The sequence below is a fragment of the Melospiza georgiana genome, chromosome 12, assembly GCF_028018845.1.
Source record: "Melospiza georgiana isolate bMelGeo1 chromosome 12, bMelGeo1.pri, whole genome shotgun sequence".
Classification (NCBI taxonomy): domain Eukaryota; kingdom Metazoa; phylum Chordata; class Aves; order Passeriformes; family Passerellidae; genus Melospiza; species Melospiza georgiana.
Window position 1 is genome coordinate 4,118,965 of NC_080441.1, and position 22,593 is coordinate 4,141,557.

The 22,593-nt window shown below is 39.5% G+C and overlaps 1 protein-coding gene across 1 annotated transcript in view; it reads left to right on the plus strand.

Moving 5' to 3' along the window:
- Positions 1-20,989, plus strand: part of CHM (CHM Rab escort protein) — a 52,146-nt gene extending 31,157 nt beyond the window's left edge. The window contains exons 9-15 of the mRNA XM_058032910.1: positions 4,334-4,411; positions 9,267-9,371; positions 9,962-10,025; positions 11,197-11,293; positions 13,509-13,601; positions 16,014-16,180; positions 18,978-20,989. Coding sequence (XP_057888893.1) covers positions 4,334-4,411; positions 9,267-9,371; positions 9,962-10,025; positions 11,197-11,293; positions 13,509-13,601; positions 16,014-16,180; positions 18,978-19,175 — 802 coding nt within the window. The 3' untranslated portion in view covers positions 19,176-20,989. The remainder of the gene's footprint in view (positions 1-4,333; positions 4,412-9,266; positions 9,372-9,961; positions 10,026-11,196; positions 11,294-13,508; positions 13,602-16,013; positions 16,181-18,977) is intronic.
- Positions 20,990-22,593: the final 1,604 nt, after the last annotated feature.

Genomic DNA, 22,593 nt, shown 5'->3' on the forward strand with positions numbered 1-22,593 from the left:
TCTTTTCTGGAGGCAGAGAACACAGAAGTGGGTTCTGTAGATGAGCTAATGTTTAGTGACTGCTCCTAGTGCTGCCTTTTGTGCCTTGCCCTGCAGTCCTGCTCTCCCCAGCCTCTCTGGGAGGGCAGAGCTGTTGTGTAACTGCAGCTGGGTGACCTTGGCTGAGGAGAAGCAGCTTCTCCAGCAAGGTCCGTGGGGTTTGGAGCCAGGTCCTTCCACCTCCCCAGAGAGGAGCCTCGGGAGTGCCTCTGCACTTCCCTGCCCTCCCAGCAGCACAGAAACAACTCAACTCTTCTGTTTCTTCTTTCCCTCTCCAGCTCTGTGGCAATTTCTTACAGTTGCCACAGTGCTTTAACCATAATTTCTAGGTCGCTTAAACACATTGCCTGATGGTTTCTCACCTAACCTTCATAGAAATCATCTGTTCCTTGAGTTTAGAATCCCAGAGAATGACTCTTAACCTTGATTCACTAAAAAGTAGTGTTATTGCAATATCCTTGAAAACCTTAGATTGATAATATGGTTAATTTTAAGAAAGCACTTTTATATTGTGCCCAGAGTCATCAGTATCATGGCACTTTTATCAGCAATAAGCTGCTGGTACTGCAGTTGTTTAAATTACTAATTACTAGTTGAAATGAAAAGACAGATTAAACATGGTCTTATTTTTGTCAACAGAATTTCCTCAGGTTTAGAAACACCCTAAGAAATCTACACTGGCACAAAGCGAGGCTGAAGTATAGGAACATAGAAATATATTATAAATTAAGATTTTTATTGCATTATCTTCTAACATTTGAGTTTGGGAAATGGAACTGGGATCTTGGGCCTGTAAAAGGCAGCAGTGACTTCCCCAACCACAAAACTTGTACATCACATAATGGGAACTCAAATGCTAAAACTCCTGAAATAGTTGTACTTCAGTGCAGAGTGATCACTCAGAATCCCTGAACAATAAATACCAACCCTTGCCAGACTCTGATGAAATAGACTGAAATTGCCCCAGTTTTGTAATTATGGAGAGAGGTGCACAGAGGGTCTGTGAAGGGTCAGTGATAAGTAGCTGGAGCTTTGTGCTCTAACCCAAACCAAGCCCAGCAGTTTTTATCTTGTCTGTTTTACTGGCAGTGTTCACTGCTAGAATGTTTACAGGATGTGAATGGATATTTTTGTATATGCAGTCTAAATTCCATACAATTAAAAGGAGCAATTTCTTAGTTTTAAAGTTAAATTTGGTACCCCAGCTCTGCCATTCCAGCTCCTCTTCCTGCAGCATTTCCCAGTCCCAGCCTGGAAGGAAGGGGAGATCTGGGGAAGGAAATCCTCTTACCTGGGGCTGCAGGCTCCAAGTGCTTTATGTGAGTGAGCTGAGTGCTGCTGGGGAGTGCAGAACTTTGTGATTGGTGTACAATTGTCATGTTGCTGATGGATTTAGAGCATAGGCTGCTTCTCTAATCCTACAGGACCTTTTTAAATTTCACAGGAATAATGAACACAGCCTGCAGGAAAAAGTCAAAATATTTGACTCTTCATCTGCTTCCCTAAGCATTTCTGTCACCTGTTTTCCTTTCCATAGCTCTCCAAATGCCAGGACAGTTCAGGATGACATAAATTATTTTCTTCATTAGTTTTTGGGCGCTGTTTTTTTGGGGGGTGGATTTTTGGTGTTACCCAGATGGATACTCACACCAAGTTTTGACTTTGATATGGGAACCATGTGTTTGGAAGATTAACCATCACTTTTTGTAGCTGTAGCTATTTTATTTATTTGATTTGTGTCAACTCTACCTGTTAATGTTTTTGGAACACAGCAACATTGGAGGAAAGTCTGATTTTCTAGGAGCCTTTCAGGAAACAGACTTTAACATAAGAACCAGGTCACAGCTTGCTCTGTGTGTAAAAATAAACTGAAAGAGGACAATTCATTATCTCAGCACTTGCCATGTTTTTCTTTGATCTTTCTCCAAAGCTTGCAGTGCTGTACATGGAGTATTCAGCTTTAAGGAGAGAAACAAGTAGTTCTTACAACAGAAAAAATGCACAGTTAAAAATTAGCCAATTTTTAAATTAATCACAACATGTATTGTAGAAAGCAGAGGACAAATTACATGCTAGAAATAAAAACTCGATTTTGGTGTAAAATTATTTGATACAGTTTTAAAATTCTTTCAGAGTGAACTATGGCTAAGTCTGTAATGTGTTTTTGTGGAATCTCAGTGTTGGAAATCGAGATGTCAAATAGAGAGACATTCTATTTTTGTTCAATTAATATCACAGAGCATTACATCAAAGCAGTAAACTCCTCTTGTATCAACAGATGCAGCAACCCTGAAGCCTATTTTCTCTCTTGTTACATTAGTGTTTAATTAAAGAAAACAACTAGTTGGAGCAGTTACTTTCTGTGAAATGTAATGAAGATTTATTTTGTAAGTGACCTTCACTGTATTAGCTGAATCAGTAATCAGTAAAATTAATAGAATAATCAAATTATATACAAACTCATAAATCACTGTGAATATGCTGTCAAAAATGCAGCTTTTAATATGTCCTATTGTTCCACAGCTGTATTAAAAATTGCAACTGCTGATTTCTGCCTTGATGGGGTCTGAAATGGCATTTAAAGGCTGTGTATGATGGAAGGTACCAGGCCAAAAATTTTCACAACTGTTAATTTAGCTGTAATATGATTTGATGTCAGCAGGGCAGAGTTGAAGCTGAGTACAGTGTTGTTGCTATCTTTCAGCAAAACTTGAATTATTGGTGGAGGCAGTCGCCAGTTAATTAGAGTAATATCAGTTTAAATGTCTGTCATTTAGGGTTAATGCTATCAAAGAGTTGCTTGTACTTTCAAGTGCAGTCAAATCATCTTGAATAGCCCATTGTATGAAAGTAATGCCAGCACAATGATTTTACTTTGTCATAAATTATTGGGGTGCCATTTAGTTGAATATTTCAGTTTCTGTATTTAAATAATTTTGGCAAGTCCTTCCTAGCTGTGTCATTTTTCATGCTAGGCTGTTCTAAGAGGTGTTTTGGCTGTTTGTGATTGTTCAGCAACACAATCAAAATTCCTTTCCATTTTCATTTTAAAAGAGAACTTTTCTGCTGGCCTATGAAAACTGGTCATGCCCTCATCCCCTGGATAGCAGGCTACTCTTGGAAAGAAATAATTCACATTTTTGTGCAGCCAAGCAGCAAAGTTCTTTCAAAGCACGCTGGAAAAATAAAGTGCATATATCAAAACCCCCTGGCTGTGGTTGAAAGAAAACTGTAATTAATGTTTTTAACTAAGGAATCCAGTTGTAGTTAAGTTAATAGTGCTATTCTTAAATGCAAGATATGAAATCAACTCCTCTGAGTTGGTTTGCTGATAGCTGCTGTCAGGCAGGAGGCTGTGGATTGCAGCATTAGAGATAATAAACCCATAGCTCTGGGGTCTCTGAGTTCTTCAGTGGTGGTTTAACCTTTGTGGCATCTTCAACAACCTCCAAACAGCCAAGGTTGAGATTTTTGGGATGAATCTCTGGTTTTCCATGAGGAGCAGGGGTGTTTTAGGGAGCTGGGTGTTCCAGGTGTCCCATGGTACTGGCAGCTCCTTGGGCTGCCCCTGCCCTGCAGGTCAGAGGGGTTGTGGGACTGGCTGTCTTGGAACTGCTCATCTGGCATTAGAATGACAGAATAATGCCATTTTTGGAAGTCAGCTTTGCAGAGTGAAAGTTTTCAAGTTTGTCATCTGTGAAGATAAATCAAAATGCTTTCACTTCAAAATCACAGAATCAGAGACTGCTTTGGGTTGGAAGAGACCTTAAAGGTCATCCAGCGCCACCCCTGCCATGGCAGGGACACCTTCCACTGTCCCAGGCTGCTCCAAGCCCTGTCCAGCCTGGCCTTGGACACGTCCAGGGATCCAGGGGCAACCACAGCTGCTCTGGGCACCTGTGCCAGGGCCTGCCCACCCTCACAGGGAGGGATGTTTTCCATACATCCAATCTAAACCTACCCTCCTTCAGTTTAAGGCTGTTCCCTCCCCTTGTCCTGTCCCTCCATCCCTTGTCCCCAGTCCCTCTGCAGCTCTCCTGGAGCCCCTTCAGGCCCTGGCAGGGGCTCTGAGCTCTGCCTGGAGCTTCTCCTCTCCAGCTGAGCACCCCCAGCTCTGCCAGCCTGGCTCCAGCCCTGTGATAGCTCCGTGACCTCCTCTGCACTCCAACAGCTCCACATCTTGCTTCTGTCAGTAAATCAGTGTTACCAACACCTCAGAGCTTTGCCTTGCTGACCACTCGGGCTGATTGCAATTAGCAGAGCTGCACTAATGAGCTGTGTTTCCCTGTTGCAGGCTGTGTGCTGTGTTTGGGGGGATCTACTGCCTCCGTCACGCCGTGCGCTGCCTGGTGCTGGACAGAGCCTCGGGCCGGTAAGGGGCACCAGCAACTTCTGTTTATACACAAAACACAGGTGAAAAATGCCTCGAGTCAATTGAAAAAAAAATGATTCTTCAGAGATCCTCCTTGGTATTAATAACACATCAACCTTGATTAAAAGTAATTTGTGTATAGGACCTCCAGAACAAGGAAAGTGGGTCTAGAATATAGAAACTAAATTAATTTCCCTGTGATATTACTACAGCTCCTGATCACCCAAGCTTGGAAGACAAATCATTTCAGCTGCCGGGGGGCTGGTGATGAGTGATGTTAGTTTTCCTTGTGGCCTTACCTACTCTAATTGATTTTCATCAGATGACAACAAAGCCCTCTGTTATTGCATTTTTAAAAATGGAGCTCACCTAAAGACTCATCAGATTAATCTTTGCTGATAATGCATGTCACTCCAAGAGAAAAGACTTTAATGAGTTTTTAGGTAGATTGTTGTCATAAACTATGCTGCCCTCTTATTCTAGAATAAATTCTTTTACAACAATATCAGGCCTGTAGGCAGGTTGAAAGTTCAGCTAAGAAAAATCAACTCAGAGTTTTTTCCATAGTGGCATTTTTCACACCTCTGTAAATTGTCATATTTCTGTTATACACATTTTATCAGATATTAGTCTAACTGCACTTTGGCTGTCTTAAAGACTCTGTTTGCAGGTTAGTGCTTATAATTGAAAAGTTCAAGATGTTTTGTAGAAAATTTAGAGAATTAATTTAGAAATGGTGTAGTACCAATGTATTAGGAGAATGAGTAGTTAAATGAGGGGGTGTGAGTTTATTTCTCAGCTCCTTTGCAATTCCTGGAGCACAGTCCTTGTAGCTGCATTTGCCATGACATGGTCCAGTAGTAGCTGTTTTCCCTGAAATTGGATAAACTCCAGATTTTACCTTTCTGCCAGTTCCTGAAGATTCTGGAATTCACTGCACAGTTGTAGACTTTGAGATGTAAATGTGTTTTATCAGGTGTGTTCTTCCAAATGCACAATTCATATGCAAATTAAACTGTGCCCCTTTCAGGAACTGTCATTTATTTTAACACTGATATTTGAACTGTTGCTGTAGGAAGTTTTATATTCCAATAATGTTTAAATACTTAAACTGCTCTTGCAAGGGGACAAAGCTTTTAGTTGGTAGCAACTTCCAAACCCCACTCTGTGCAGGTCTTAACTGGTCAGTGCTGCTGCTTGCCCCAGTTCTCAACTTCTTCTGCACATCCTGGAGACCTTTGAAATCAATGTTTTCTTTATAATGTTATGTGCGTTCCACAAGAGCTGGAGTGCTGCTTTTCCATTAACCTGACTTTGTTTTGAATACAGTTTAAAAAAAAAAGAGCACAAATATCTTTTTTTAGGCTGCTTTTGGGGTTCACTTGTGCCATTTTAGAATGATAGATTTTTGAGGAGCAGAATTATTGAAATACTTCTAAAGATTTTACCAGACTTTCATTATTCCAAAAACACTGAGCTTTTAATAATGCCATTATCTGGTAGTGAATATGAAGCAGCACAACACATCCAAGATATCCATTTCCTTTATCTTCTGTTTTGTTCTTGCTGTTATCTCCTTCCTCACTGTGTATCCCCCCCTGCACCAGCTTGTATTTCCTCTTGACTTTGGGCTTCAGTGTTTTGCCTAATAAAAATCAGCTATCAAGTTGTTAATGAGGCTATTTATGAGTTACTGAGCTTTTGAGTCAACAGACCATTAATAGTAATTGGTAAGAGGCAAATTCATATCTGGTTGTCAGTGCAGCTGGCTGTGTGCTGCAGAGGCAGCTTCCCCAGGTTACAGATGGCTCACTCAGCACTGCAGAAATGCATTGTGCAGTGCTCATTACCACTTTATGGCTCCTTTCACAGCTCTGCAGGCTGCATCCATGCCTTAAGGCAGGGAGTTTTTCTCTATTTTTAATATTCCTGGTTTAGTACACATAAGGAAAATGCATACTTCTAGCTACAGCCTTGATTTTCTTCTAATTTTTTTGTTAGAGTTTAATTAAAATCAGAATATCACCAGGCTTTAAAAAGAACTCTAGTTCCTTTTAAACTAGAGTTTAAAGTTTATTCCAGCATTTTTCTCAATGTGACTAACATTGCTTTTTCACATTTTCCTACCCATGCCTGTATATACAGAGAACAGTAGATTTCATACCCAGCTCTACAATTATTTTTAACCTTTTTCTGTAGGTCTTTTTATAATTTTTGAAAATAAGATTCAGGCAAGACAGGGTGAAAGAACAGAAATTTTAGACAACCCTATTTTAAGATTTTAGTAATGCACTTGAAAATATCTGGTTTTTATGTATGGTACAAGATCTGCTGTTTTAATAAGTTTGTAAGACATCCTGAGTTCTTGATAGAGCTGTTAGGCTCTGTTAGAAAATAAAAACCACATTGTATTTCTGAGGCTCTGGAACATTGTATTTCTGAGGCTAAGGAAAAAAACCACATTTAATGTATGATAATGTTGTTTTTCTCTGTGTTTATTGTGTGTCACTTTTTTGGGTACATGTAAAATTTCATCATAATGTTGGACATTTTATATTGATCACGCTTCACATATGTTTCCAATTGCATAATTCTGTCTCAGAATGGAAGAGATGTGATGAATGGCCATTTATACATCTGTGATAAGAAGATAGAGCAAACAGGCAGTAATTTCCATATCTGCTGAAATACTGCAGCCTGGCTTTGGCAGTGCTGCTGAGTCCATTTCAAGGATGTCGCCCTTAGTCCATTAGTTTGGATAATGAGCCCTATAAAGTACATTTATAACTCGTGGCACTGCAAGGAGATGGATTCTAATTTTCATCCTTTTATCCAGACACATTGAAAGAAGGTCAATGGAGGGTTGGCTGTGATTCATTGTCACAACACAGATCAGATGACAGAGACCTGATAATGTCAGTGCAGGAGTGTTTGCTGCATGTGGAAGCACTACTTGAAAGAAATTTTCTCAGCATCACCCTTTGAAGTGAAGTGGGACTGAAATGAAAAGCTCTCTCTCTCTCTCTCAGTTTAAAATCTTATCACACATATGACCTGCTGCTATTCCTGAACAAAGGAGAGGAAACAACACTTAGCAGCAAAATAAAATGTGTCGTTGCTTTTGCTGGCTTTGAGTGATGCAACATGACATTTAATCAACCTTTCCCCTTCCAGAATGTTTGGGGGGTGGTGGGGAAATTGTTTCATAAACAATAAGAAAGGTTATAATTAGAAATGAGCTGCAGCAGCTCGACTTCCTTGTTTATTTGCAGTATTCAAATGAGAGCTCCAGGATGAAATCACTGGGATTAACAGTTAGGAAAAACTTGTTAAAGTTGCAAGTGAAACAGACATGGGATAGGATTTGAAACTGAAGCATGTTGGATGTCAAACAGTGCTTGTACTGTTGTCAGGTACCTGTTGAATTTAAAACAGGAATATATGTAGGGACCAGATGCCTGGGGGGTCAGCATTAGAAGTCAGTGTTACAAAAACATCTTTAATAGTCATAAACCTCTTACATTACAGATGAGAACTGTGTGTCACCTTTTTTCAATTCTCGTCTCAGGTTATATGAACAGCTGGTTTACCAGAGCTGGTGGAGCTGATTGTTGTTACTTATTTAGATTTGGGTTTGTAGATCATTATAATCACAGATGCTGACAAATAGCTTGAAGTTACAGAAATGTTGTTCTTTCCTAAGGCATAACTTGCAGATATTCCACAGATAAAGTTGCACTATGATAAAAGGGTAAATCTGCACATATCTCTGGCTCAGGCATTGTGTTCCTTTGGTTGTTTCCCTGTGCATTTACACTTGTGTAAGTGTGTGTGAGAAAATTCACTGCTTTAAGTGAATTAAATCACTGTGTGTTAAATTGTTGAAATACTGATAAAGTTATTCAGAAAGCTTAGTTTTAAAAAGGGTGTTTTTCATGCCCCAAGAAACAGTCCAGTAAAGCTAATTTGCTTTTATTTATTTATGAACTAAATGTTCTGACAGTGTAGAAGAGAGCACAGATCATGGATATAGAATCAGCAGCAGAGGTGGCTTTACTGAGTATCTGTGTGCAGCCTCCTTTTTCTTTGTCTCATGTATATGATGCAGCTTCGTATGTCATACATAACTGAAGTTTGTCCTTTCGCAGAGAATTTTCCCCCTTAGAATCTGAAATTTGTATTCTCACTTAAGCTCACTGAATGGGTTCATTTCTGTGGTTTGCATTTCTGTCCCACTTCTATTTCTGTCCTTGTTCTATGGAGAACATTTGTGTTGTTCTTACAGCACCAGGAACTCAGTTAATCCCTTTGTGTGTCACTCAGAGATAAAGGGTGTATTTAGTTGTCACAGACAGAGCAACTCACTCTTGGAACACTCTGATGCACTCATTTGTCAGGGAGCTTTCCCAAATCTCCTGAGTTATTTGCTATTTAATTTGTCAAATATTATTGTCAAAACAAACTTGGTTTTGGTGAAGGTATCTTTCTGAGAAAGAAATCCCACTCCAAAATAATTCACAGATTTATTTTTACTTATTATGAGATGAGAAATGTAGAGCTAAATGCCAGTGCTGTAAGCTTACATTTTCTGTAAAAAGTAATCAGTTTATTAAAGTTGGGATGTCATTATCTTTATTGGCACTGCATGTGTACACTTCATATACACCAGCTAGAATGTGTCAGTCTAGGTTTTGGTGATGAGTTGAATTGGTTTAGGGGTTCACATGTTCAAGAAATACAATGAATTTAATGAAAGATACAAATATTGTGCTGTATAACTCAATTTTAACAACTTATGCATGCTTTTGTTACCTTTAATCAAAATTTCTTACTGTGGTTTGTTTTTTTTAAATAGGTGCAAAGCTATTGTGGATCAGTTTGGACAAAGAATAAGTGCCAACTATTTTATTGTGGAAGACAGTTACCTCTCAGAGAGCACATGCACCAATGTGTGTTACAGGTATGTGGCAAAACAAAAAACCACAATTTCCTTAAATCATGGTGTGTAAAGTACCCTGCAAGTTAAATTGAGGAGCCTCTTGTCCACTCCTTTATTTTTGCAGTACAGTTTAATTCTGTGCAAAGTATTTCTCTGTTAACTGGAGGATATACTGTGTACTCTCCATAGTCAAGTTTTCTTCAGTTGTCATTGAAATCAGATTCCCCCTTTCCATATAACAAATCCAAGAGCTCTAAATGTGTTGGGAATTTCATATTTGCTAAAATGTGTTTGGGAGGTGAAGGTGCCAGTTGCTGTCCCTGCCTTAAATTTGCTCAGCTTTAGACAAGTCCTAGAGTTCCTTGATTTCTGTGATTTGCTTGTTGCTGCAGAAGCCCTGGGCATGTCAGAGCAGGGCAGGGGAGGATCAGCAGATCCTCTGCTTCAGCAACAGGCAAAATATCCCACTAAGAATCATAGTAATAAGGGTTAGATAGTGACATGGCCCTGGTATTACCAAAACTAAGATTCTAAATTACTGGTTTTTATATCTTTGTTTTCATTTTGCAAAATTAAATTGATTATTTCACAATTCTTTTATTAAATTGTAGGCAGATCTCCAGGGCAGTCCTCATTACAGATCAGTCTGTATTGAACACGGACTCAGAGCAGCAGGTACACACCAATTCTGTGTCACTTGTCTCATGTCTTAATGTTTAGTTGTTGGTAGGAATTAAGTCATTAATTCAGTTTTGTTTGTGCTTGAATCAAGATCTTTACTCAGCTCTCTGTACTGGTAATTATTTCATTTGTTTTAGTGTCTATAAAACTATTACAAATTTTAGTTCAGTTTCGCTCAGTGACTGGGATTTTTCCTGCTTGCTTCACACTATAATTAATAGAATTTCTAGCTTCTCTCTTTAATTTTAATTTTGCTTGCTTTTTAATAAGCTGTTACCCTTACTATTCTGTTAATTATTTATCTTGGCTAAGCTTAGTTCAAAATTCCTTTTGGTTTTTTTAAACATTTCTTTTTGCTGTTTGAAGTTCTCATTGTTCACTTTAAAATGGATCTTTAGATCTGCTTTCTCAGTCTTTGCAGTCCTTCATTTTAGAGCATATTAATCAGAGTTTTGTTTGTTCTGTCTTAATAAACTAGAAAACAAAACTGTAATTGCAGTTCCTTTTGACCTGTAGCAAGGATGCTGGTGCTGCCACATCCCCCAGGCCCTGTGCTGTCCCTCAGGCTCTGTTTCTGTCCCAGGTGTCCCCGTGCTGTCCCTCAGGCTCTGGTGCTGTCCCAGGTGTCCCCGTGCTGTCCCTCAGGCTCTGTTTCTGTCCCAGCTGTCCCCGTGCTGTCCCTCAGGCTCTGTTTCTGTCCCAGGTGTCCCCGTGCTGTCCCTCAGGCTCTGTTTCTGTCCCAGGTGTCCCCGTGCTGTCCCTCAGGCTCTGATTCTGTCCCAGGTGTCCCCGTGCTGTGTCCCAGGTGTCCCCGTGCTGTCCCTCAGGCTCTGTTTCTGTCCCAGGTGTCCCCGTGCTGTCCCTCAGGCTCTGTTTCTGTCCCAGGTGTCCCCGTGCTGTCCCTCAGGCTCTGTTTCTGTCCCAGGTGTCCCTGTGCTGTCCCTCAGGCTCTGTTTCTGTCCCAGGTGTCCCCGTGCTGTCCCTCAGGCTCTGTTTCTGTCCCAGGTGTCCCCGTGCTGTCCCTCAGGCTCTGTTTCTGTCCCAGGTGTCCCTGTGCTGTCCCTCAGGCTCTGTTTCTGTCCCAGGTGTCCCCGTGCTGTCCCTCAGGCTCTGTTTCTGTCCCAGCTGTCCCCGTGCTGTCCCTCAGGCTCTGTTTCTGTCCCAGGTGTCCCTCCTGACGGTGCCTCCCCTGGAGCCGGGCGCGGCGGCCGTTCGTGTCATCGAGCTCTGCTCCTCCACCATGACATGCATGAAGGACACCTGTAAGTAAAGGAGATTTTCCCTCTGGCTCTGGCAGCTCTGGAGCACAACTGAAGACCTCTGAGTGTTGTTCCTCTCCTGCACAGAATACAGGGAGCCATGGCTGCCTGCTATCATGGAGCTTCATGGGCTCATTTTCACTTACCCAGGAATAAATCCCCCTTCAGGAGATAAAAATAATAATAATCCAAAGCACATGGATTTTCCTGGTAATCTGGCATTTGGTTTTTTTGAAAATGGGCTCCCTTAGCTGAACTATTAAATGGAAATACCTGAACTACAATATATTTGGGAGCCTTTTACCTTCTGAAAGGATTCTGTTGTTGGTATTTTATGTGAACTTGAAATAATTGAGCAATAAAATGTTTGTTTGGGGTATTTATTGGAATAGAATTAGAAATTACCTTACCTGATTTTTTTTTAACAAGAAAGAACTAACTGTAATAATAACCAATTTATTTGCTGTTAAATAGGGTTGAACTAAGTTCTTTGCATATGAAAGAAGAGTAAAGGCTTAAGTCATTAAAAGTTCTATCTCCTACTAAATAATAGTAAAAAAATACAGGCATGTAATTAATTAATACCTTAGTGCTATAAAGCATATTGTTAATATTTATCATTTAAATAGCTGATTTCTTTTTATGAAGGGTTCTCAAGATATATACAGCAGGAAGTGAAACTAATGAAAGATTGATGTTCCATGGATCTAAAGTATTAGTTTCAGGAGGATTTTTATGGTGCTGAAATATTAAGGTTTCTGTTATTTACTTTTCTCCATCAATTCCTTTCATTTCAGAAGAGAAGGTACTGCCTTCCTTAATGAAATTTGTCTTCATATATTGAAATAATAAAGTTCTATATTAGGCATAGCTGAGTTCCAGTTATGGGACATATTTAATAATTTTTTAAAAAACTTTTACATCATTATCTGTAAATGGCTTTTAACCTGACTGATTTCTCCTTGGAACAATTATTTAAGATAAGTATACAAATACATCTACTCTTTGATCACAGTGCACAAATGACAGGCACATCATCTGTATTGCCACTTGAGTGGAACCAAACTCCTTCACTTGCCCTAAAAATGGAGACTGTAATGATGAAATCAGGAACTGAGCTCATCGTTCTTCCTGCTGGGAGAATTACTTGAAGACAAATGTTGGCAACCACTGTAACTAATGCAGTTATACCTGAGTAAATCAAATATAATCAAAATATATACTGATGACTGTGACTCATAACCATAACCCTAAAGATAATAAAAAAGATTTTATAGAAAGTAAATGATGTGAACTTTAGTGATTTATAGCTGTGTTTTTTGAGGAAAGAATAGATTTTATATTATAGTGTTTGGGATTGGAAGCATCTAGTTAAGGTTAGGGGGAGACTTTGATTATCATCACCCTTTTCCTTATTTTTGTATATATTCCTTCAGACAGAAGGTTTGGTCTGGATGGAATAAAAAATGAATATTAATGTCTGAATAGAATCTGTATGTGTGCAACCTGAAAGCAGAGGAGCATGAAGGGTTAAATCTCTGTTCCTGACAGAACCAGGGTCAAGATCTGAGTGATGTACTGGAAAATAATGACAACAAATACAGCCAGGCTTCAGGAAGAAGAGACAAAAATGTCATCTAGATTTAAAATAATACCAGAACTGGGCTCTGCTTTTAAATGGATCAGAAATTTACAGTACTGAAGAAAAATCAGTTTAAACTTTGTACAGTGTTAAATTCCTTCAGGATTCTTTGATGGAGACTTCTCTGGTGAAGTTTCCAGGAGCAAGTGAGTCCAGCAAGGTGATTTTATCAAAAGCTTTAAGGTGAGGCTTTTAAATGAATGAATGGCTGGAAAATCAGGTGGGGTGAAGCAGCTGGTTCTGGATCTGAGCAGAGAAACAGAACCAACAAAGGAATAGTTCAGCAATAGTTCCTCCCATCTAAGAAGTGGATGAATAAAATGTTGTACCAAGGATTGCACAGTCATAGTGCCCATCATGGGAGTGACTTAGAGAATTCTCAGCTGTTGCCAGAGAATTCCTCTTGTGCTGTACGTGCACTGTATGTCCATGGTACAGCACTTCCCTGGCTTAAAGGAAGGGATTTTATGAAGAATTGTGATTTCTAAAAGCCTGCTGTGCCTTTTAAAAGTTGTAAATGTTGTTTATCTGTCTGTGTGTTGGTGATTGGAATTAGTTTGTGTTCTCTTTTCCCAGATTTGGTCCATCTAACCTGTCCATCAACTAAAACTGCAAGGGAAGATTTAGAGCCTGTTGTACAGAAGTTATTCAATCTAAATACAGAAAAAGGTAAAAATAAATAAATTAGATATTATGATACAATCTTTCATAAATACAGTTTACTGAAGTAGCTGTTACTACTTCAGCTGTGGTTTAACTTCAGTATTCAAGGACATGACCATAAGTGTCTGGGACCTTTTTATTTTTCACACTTTCTTTTTTCCATGGAACAAATTTGCTGTTCAGCACATCCTTGGAAGGTGCAGTAGTGAAATTTAATATTTTGAAACTGTGGAAGCTTCTTGGGTTGTTTTTGTCCCTTATTTTCAGGCTGTTGCTCAGCCTCTTGTCTTCAAGTGTTTCCTTGTTTGCTGTTTGAATTGAAATTTTCCAGATTCTCCCATAAGCAGTGGAACCATCAAGTTGTTCTTTATTGTAATCACAAAGATAGATTTCCAATAATGAACTACTTGGCCCTAAATTCAAGGAAACCTTGATGGCTACTTTTTGAACTTTGGCCTTGAGATGGACAATCCCACAGCCCAGAGGAGAACAGCTGCTGCTGGAGCAGAAGGAAATTGTTCCTGAAACACCTGGGCTAATTCCACACAAGTTTTTGAAATTTAATCCTGAGATCTGACTGGACCCATATTTGTGGTGAATATTCACAGAGTAGGTGATGTGCATGTGGGAGATGCTGCTGTGCTCTAACCCTGGCAAACACAGTTCAAATCCAGTGTGCCCCTGCTGCAAGGCAGTAAATCACATTTCTGAGAGAAAACAGTGCTCAGCTCCCACTGACAGGGGTTTGTTGGTATAAGTGCAAGTTACTGAGATGTGGGAGTACTTTATAATGCTCATAATTGCTTTGCTTGTAATATTTAGAAAAAAACTTAGATTTGTAAATAGAAATCTTTATTAGACTGGAGAGTTGCAAACATTTCTCATTTGTAGATGTGTTAACTTAGAGCCTGCTAATTTCCACCTTTTAATATTTCACTTCTCTCTTCAATTTTCAAGACAGTGCCATGTGTTTCAAAGAGCTGGTGAAGAGAAGATCAGCTTAGTGTCTCTAATCATTTGGGGAGGGGTAGCATTAATCTTCATGTTTGAAGTGATCCAGGTTGGAAATGATAGATTGTTTAGAGGCTGACTGAAATTCTTCTGTAGGAACTCTGTGATCATTGGGGTCCTCAGGTGCACTGAGGCACTGAGAAGCCACTTTTCCCTGACACATAGGCCTTTTTATCATCAGGATGAGGTAGTGGTCGTATTTTAATTAAAATGTCAGAACAAATACTGTTGGAGTTATTGAAAATGAATCACCAGATAAAGTGAGCACTGGGCCATGGCAGGTCAAAGAGGCAAAGTCACCTGGAGAAGAGGACTCCATTCATTTTCCTGCCTAAATGAGGAAGAAGTAACTTTTATGAGCAATGTGAACTTTTAAATATATTAAAGAGCATCTTGCCCTGTATTAAGGCTCAGACTTTCACAGGCTGATGAATTTAATTTATATTTCAAACTGTTCAGTATGGGTAGCACCTATTTTTTTTAACTATTTGACAGTTACAAAAAGATACTGAAGGAATAGCATAGATTTATCTCTTTTTTGTAATTCAGCTGCTTTAAAATACTGTTTTGAATGCCATAGTTATCAAGAAGTTTTTTCCTTGGAAAGAAGTAAATCTCACAAGGTCTTTTACAAGCTTCATTTACTTTAGAGGAGGTAAAATACAAGAAAGTGGACAGCAAATATTCCAAACAAATAGTATCTATTAAGCCCAGATTCTGTGTTGTGTGTTCCTCCAGTGCACTGTTCAAAAGTGACCTTCGTATTTCCAGAGGTTTTTCTGCCTCTCTGTGCAGCGGGATGACAGTGGAAAGTACAGCAGGGAGGGACAGAGCATGAGCAAGGAAGTTGGTTGTGATCATTTTGTGTTCTTGATGAGTATTGCAACACAGTACCAGCCTCAGTAAGTGTAGATAAATACAAATTAAACATTTATTTTCATTCAGCAGCACTGCCACAATTACAGACTCTCTGTAGAAAGATAAAATATGAACCCATCAGAATATCTGTGCACAGGGAGTGCAGTGCCTGTGAGCTGGCAGTGCCCAGGCAGGACTTGCTGTCTGGCAGTGCTCTGGCAGTCTGTCCCAGTGAAGGAGATCATGTGAGAGGTGTTAAAGTTAAACCAGGCTTAAATTTAAACTAGGCAGGGTGCTGGCAGTGCTAACTGTGCTGGTGTGGTGGAGGGTGTGCAGAGAGAGTAGAGTCTGCATAGCTGTGCTTGGAAAGGAAAGGGAAAGAATGATGGAGGAGAATCTCTGAAAGTTAAATTATTGACTTTTTGAAGAACAAATACACTTTATTGCAGTAATTCCATGGTAAAAATTTGATTTCCAGTGTTCTAGATTACATATTTACCTTATCACAGAACAACACTGATTACTGCAAACACTCCTTTTTCTTTTCAGAGACTGAAAATGAAGAACTGGAGAAACCCAGAGTCCTCTGGGCAGTCTACTTCAACATGAGAGATTCTTCAGGAGTTGAGAGGAGTTCCTATGCTGGCTTACCCTCCAATGTTTATGTCTGCTCTGGGCCAGACTCTGCTTTGGGAAATGACTGTGCTGTCAAACAGGTTGGGCAGAGCAGATTTTGGTTGCAAAACTTTAATTCTAAAGAAATAAGTCCAATACAGTCTGGGTTATTTTGCTATACAAAAATATACATGATAACTCTGCTAAAATTATAAAACTAGGTAGATGGAGACATCAGGAAATAGTCACAATCATTCACCTGGAAGGTAAAAGAGGAGGTACAGTACAAAGCAAAGCCAGAAAATCCTGTCTGCAGTTCATGTGGGAAGGATCACCAAAGAGGTTCCATACTTGCAGGACACAATGCCAAACCAGAAACTTACTGGGGAAAAGCCAGCACAATTCCTAATGTGGTAGATCAGGCCTCCTGCCTCAGTTTTCCTTCTCCTTGCCTTGGTATCACTGTATTAAAGAATTTTCCTTTCAGAGATCCCCTGGCTAAGGAAGGAACAAATTCCTGGGCAGATCTGCCCCAGCAGCCCCTGTGGTGTCAGGGCACTGCCAGACAGGAGAGCCCTTCACAGCTTTGGAGGATTAAGTGTCACTAGGCATTTTTAAAGCTGTGTTTTTAATAGCCATGTTCAGACAATGTGCATGCCATCTTCCAGCCAGTTGCAGGATTTTTTATGACTCAGTCATAAACCTCTTAAAAATAAGGTTTTGAAGTGGAAAGGCTGACATTGCCTGAACTGCAGGGTCAGAACAGTGTCATTAAGGGCTAATAGTATCCTTCATTTTGCTTTACAAGGCAATAATTTGCCTCTCAGAGGGATAAAGACTTGTAAAGACAAAAAATAATGCAAGACAATTATTATGGTAGCAGTTTTCAATTGTAAATGAGTTCCTTTCTAAATTTAATTTTTTCAGACTGTTATTTAAAGCAGGGCTTGTTCTGATTTTAACATTTCTAACATTCAGGTTTGTCTTCCCTTAAGAAGTTTTCTTCTTACCAATGAGCAGTGATGGGATAGATCAGGCCGTGTTTAAGTATTTTTGGTGCTGTAGTTCAGCCTTTATGTTCAATCTGTTGGCCATCAGTGAGGGAGATGATGAGCAGATCTCTGAGGAGGAACCATGAAGAGCCTAAATCACTTTTTAGCCAAACTAGGGAGAGGCTGCATTTCTTTGAACCTGACTTAAATTTTGTAACAAATGGTCACAAACAAAGTTGAAGTGGAAAATACTTCAGTGTAACCATGTTTATAATTGGAAGTGGTGTGTGAGAGCAAAGTGAAGAGGAGGCTGAAGATGAAGCAGGAGTCACACCATGCAGGACCTTGTCTACAAGAGGAGGAGGGAAATAGCTCTAAGTTGGTGTGTCCTCCACTCCCAAATCACTCTCACCCTCCCAGGAATTTGATGGGAATCTCCAAACAGGAGATATTTGCAAACTCATGGATCAGAACAGCTTAAAAAACATGCAGTGTGTGTATTAGTCTTAAAGATAGCTTGGAAAATTATATCTGATTTCTCTAATCATTTTGGGATTAGTGTTTTAGTGATACTTGCTGTGATTTATTTTCTTCATTACCATCAGTATTACTGAATTTGTTTGTCATGCTGTGTGATTGCACTGCTGATCCATTGTTGGCAAGGCAGGACCACAGCTCTTACAGACAACTCTTCATCCACACCTCATCTCCAAATCACTGCCCTCTTGTTTTATTGCAGTTCTGTGTTCAGTTCCTGGAGTGATACTGAATTAATGCTGATGGTTGCATTTACTTGCCCTGAGGACAGGCTAAGTGAAATGAAGATGCCATTTATGATCTTTTCAAACTCCCTATGTGTGGATCTAGTAAAGCATCTGGCTTCCAGTTTTCTGTTTTCACTGCTGCAACCTGACATGAATTATTAGGAGCTAGAGTAATATATTCCCTGACATATTTCAGACTTCTGAGGCATCTTCATGGTCAGGAGAGGATGTACTAAAACTGTCAGGCCAATATTTGTCCTTTAACCTGTTTATTTTCTATATCTGGAAGGATTTCAGAGTTAATCGGGTGTTGGTACTTTGGTCGTGGTCCCTGTAAAAGTTGCTGTGAAAGTCCCCACAGTTTATCCACAAGCTGAGATGCAGAAAAACAGGAACAGAATTGAGTTTTATTCAGCTCCAACTTACTGGAGTTGCTATGCAAGGGCTTTACATGCCTGTCTTAATGGTGGGTTCAACTGGACACACATGTCTCAGTTGATGCTACTAAATATTGAAGAAACTATTGTCTAATACCTTGGAATTATAGACAGGAGTTTTAAATGAACCACAGATGTATGGGGATGTATTTTCAGTGGTAATGTTTCATTGGATAAGAGTAGGTCTGAGCTGGGCAGTGTTTAAGCTGTTCAGAAAAGGGGAAATAGAAATTTTTTGCAGTTTTTTTAATTTAATAGGGAAACCCATCTAGCCACGATATGGATTGTACATGTGTACAGTTCCCTGGGTTTCCTTTGAAATGGATCCCTCTCTCTGGAAAGAGCCAAGACCTTTCCCATGCTTTGCCTTGGACTGCAGCTAGGGATGGTTTTATAGTGCAAGAGATCAGTTTGCTTCCAGAAAAATCCTCTTTCTTGTTCTCAGTACAGCACAGATTGACCAGCATTTTTTACAAAGCCCTATGCTGTGACTTCCTAGTCGAACAATGTAAAAAGATAAATTGCTTTTTCTCTTTGGAGGTCTGCAAGAAGGAATGGATTTCCCATGTGTTTACAATACTGTCAAAGCACTAAATCACTATTGATTTGAAAGAACGCAGGTTAATCTTAAATATCTGTAAAATATTGCCTCAGGCTGTAACATTTCAAGGTAAAGTTTATGTTATTCTTCTTTTTCCTGAATAGGCTGAGACTATTTTCCGAGAAATGTTTCCAGCAGAGGAGTTTTGCCCCCCACCACCAAATCCAGAAGATATTATTTATGATGAAGATGAGATTGAGCCAGAAGAGTCTGGATTGAATAATTCACCAGAGACAAAGCCTGAAACCTCAGCTGAGGAGAGCAGTAGTGAAGGTGGTGCTGCTGTTACAAAGGAAGAATGAATGAATGAGTGAATGAATGAATGAACAGTGTTCTCTTAGGAGAAGAGCGGGTAGACCCAAATTAGGACATAAGGGAGGAAGGGTAAGAAAAAGAGGTTTAAAACCCCCAGAGATGTGTTATTTGCCATTGCCTTACTTTCCTTAGCTTGGATCATCTTTTTAAAGTTGTTTCATTGGTAGCTGAGACACTTCTAAACAGTCACAGGTCCACCAGATCCAGTGGGGTTTGTAGCTAAACAAAAATCCAGAATGAAGCATCTGAATTCAAAGTGCTAAAATAGGATTCATAATTTATTGAGATAATTTGGTTTTGTTTTACATTTTGGAAAGAATCCTCCATCTTTTAAAGAGGAAGTCAAAACTAAGCAAAAAGAAAAAAGTGCAAGTTTGTTTGCCAGTTAGAAAATTATTTCTACTAAAAATCCTTGGATCTCTGCTAATTAAACAGCTGAAGGTGAGGCTCACCATCTGTCCTTCACAGTGGCCTTATGAATGGAATTTAAAGGCAATAATATTGACAGTTCTGCAGAGGCTTTATTGTATGATTTTGAAACTGATGCCATAATCAAGTAGGAATTGTAATCCAGAAGATGGATAGAACTATTTTAAATTCAGTTTTTTTAGTAAGACCTAACAGATTTTCTCTAGTGACTTCATTTACTGGAGTCAGGAAAATGGCAGAATTTAAACTTAATGCCAGATATCCCAGCAGAATTCAGTCATAAATGGAGCATTCCTGTTCTTAGTCTCCCTGGATTTGTTGCACAGTTTGGGCCTTTAGTAAGCCAATAGTTACTTTTTGAAGTTTAGGGTCTGAGAAGTTTAAATGACCATCAGCTGAGGGGGTTTGTGGTGGAGAGAAGGTTCAACTGATAATTCCAAAGGTTTGTATTGATCCCAGTTAATAGATGAAAATTAGTGTGATAGCTGTAAACTATGCATTTTGTAATGATAAACCATGAAGCATTTATACAATAAAATGTATTGAACTATTTATAAACCTAGTTTGTATGAAAAAAACTACAAAATGAGAAAGCTGCTGGAAATGACCATGTTTAACTTGCACTTCATCTGAACCATGCTTGAAATCAGATCTGAAAAGTATTTCTCATGTACTTATTTCCTTTAAAATGCACACCCAGTAGATCAGTAGTATCTCTAGAGTTGATGAGCTGGGGTTTAAACTTCTTCAGGAGGATAGAGCCAGTTCCAGGAGTGCTTAAATACTGTAAGTAAATCAAAAATGCCATTGAGTCCTGAACATTGAGCTCTGCCTGGCCATGCCACAGCCAGGCTTCTGTACAGCCCTGTGGTGCCTGTGCCTGCCCTGAGCCTGGCTCCAGGCCAGGAAGGGGAATTTATTTATTTTTTTACAGCATAACTGATACTGTTCTCTTTGTCCTGCATCGTGCCCACTGTCCAGTCTGCACTTCAGGGTTAGTGTTTGCTCCTGTGTTGGATAGGTACTGGTGTGTGTGTGTGTCTGTGTGTGCATAATCCAGAGTGCTCAGACAAACACGTGGCTGGAATGGTCCCAGTGTTCAGCAGCTGTAACCTCTGGATGCTTGTGATTGAGCAGTTATTTATATATATAAATATATCTGTTAATAAGCAGGCTGCCTCTCCATTTAGCTGTAATTTCTCTGTGTATTGGGAAGCATGGGTGTATGATTTTATTTAACATCTGCAGATCTGTAAAAGAGCTGACTGGAGGGACCCATCCCTGTCTCACAAAAACAGGGATCATAGTTGAATCTCTCATCTGTGTTTACAAGGAAATCTCTTGATGAAAATTAAAGGTTTGCTTGCAAGTTCGTGGTCCTGTGTTTTCTTTCAACTTTTTTTCAAAGCAAACCAGTTCACTTTTAGCTGGGGTTTCCTGAGGATTCTCTGGGCTGCTTCCAGCTCGAGGACACCTGTAATTGCCAATATGGTTACCTGGTTATCAGGTTCCTATCAATTCATGTCTGAGTGCTCTTGTCCATGTGAAGCCAGGTTTGGAAATGGCTCAGGTTTGATCTGAGATCTGATGCAATGATGAACACATTGCAGGTATGACTTTCCACTACATTGATTGCTTAAAAACTGCTTTCATGTCCCTTTCATAGGGTGAATGGAAACATTAAATGTTTTTCCTATGGTACTTGGGTACCCAATAGCTCACTTGCAGGAGCAGTAGATCAGACTGTTGATGCTGGTATTTTACAGAAATCATGCTCTGAACTGCATTTTGTTCTTTCTTTAAATGATGCAAAGTGAGGGTTAGGCTTATTTGAAGTCGTTTTTAAAGGCTTGTCATACAGGATGTATTCAAAAGATAACATGACTTTTTAAAAACTGGCAATTTATCTGTAGGATTATTAATAAATCAAGTTAAAGAAAGATAAGGTTAATTGAATTTTTAAACAAGTAGCTGTATTATCCTTCAAGCACCTTGGAGCTCATACAATATTCACACCTTTTTTTTCCTAAGGAGTGCTTTGATATGTTTGAATTCCTTTTTTAATGAGTACTTTCTTTTTAAGTTGGTTAATTGGATTAACCCTTCATGTTCAAAGAGTCCATTTGATGCCATTTTCCCTCCTGTGGCACTGCCTGGGCTGTGGGAGTGCAGGTGGTTACTGCTCCTGTGGAGGCATTTCCAGCCTGGAAGCTGCTTCGTCTGCTTTTTCTGCTGCTGATGATGCTTAGGGCCATTTGACAGGTAATCATTAGAACTTGGATCCTTGCAGACTATGGGGTCTTTTCTCCCATCATTGCAGGGGGATTTATGTGGGCAACTCCTATTAATGTTAATGGGACTTGCATGTGTAAATCCTCCTTGCATCAATGGGAAAATTGACCCCTGAAACAAAATATCTGTTAGACTTGCTGATTCAGAAACATGCAGGCACTGCCTCTCCCCTGTGGAAGTGTGCTGGGGCATGTGCAGCTTCACTGGAATGCTCTGGGGGAGTTTTCAGCATTTTCTTTTTTACATTGTATTTTATATTTTCCATGGACTGAATCTTGTCAGAGTTGCCCCAGTGATTCTCTTTGTGTAGCTGGGAAATGCAATTTCCCTTTCCATCCTGAGCAGCTTGCACAGCTCCTTGGATTGGATCTCATTTTATTTCAGCCTGCTCTCTCTCCCCTCTAAATCTTTTTGCTTCAGCAGTGTGAGTTGCAACAGCTTAATTTCAAGAATAATTTGCTACTGATGTATTGATTAATGACAAGTCAGAAGTATTAATGTACTGTTTTCACACAATAAGAGACTGGGTCACTTACAATCCATAATCTCTTCTGCAGAAAGGATAAAATTAATTTCCTCAACACTCATATATGTGCTTCAATAGCTAGGCAGCACAAATGAGAATGTATTTTATCTGTGGATAAGTTTATTCATTCTGTATTGTGTATGGTGTTGTTCACACAG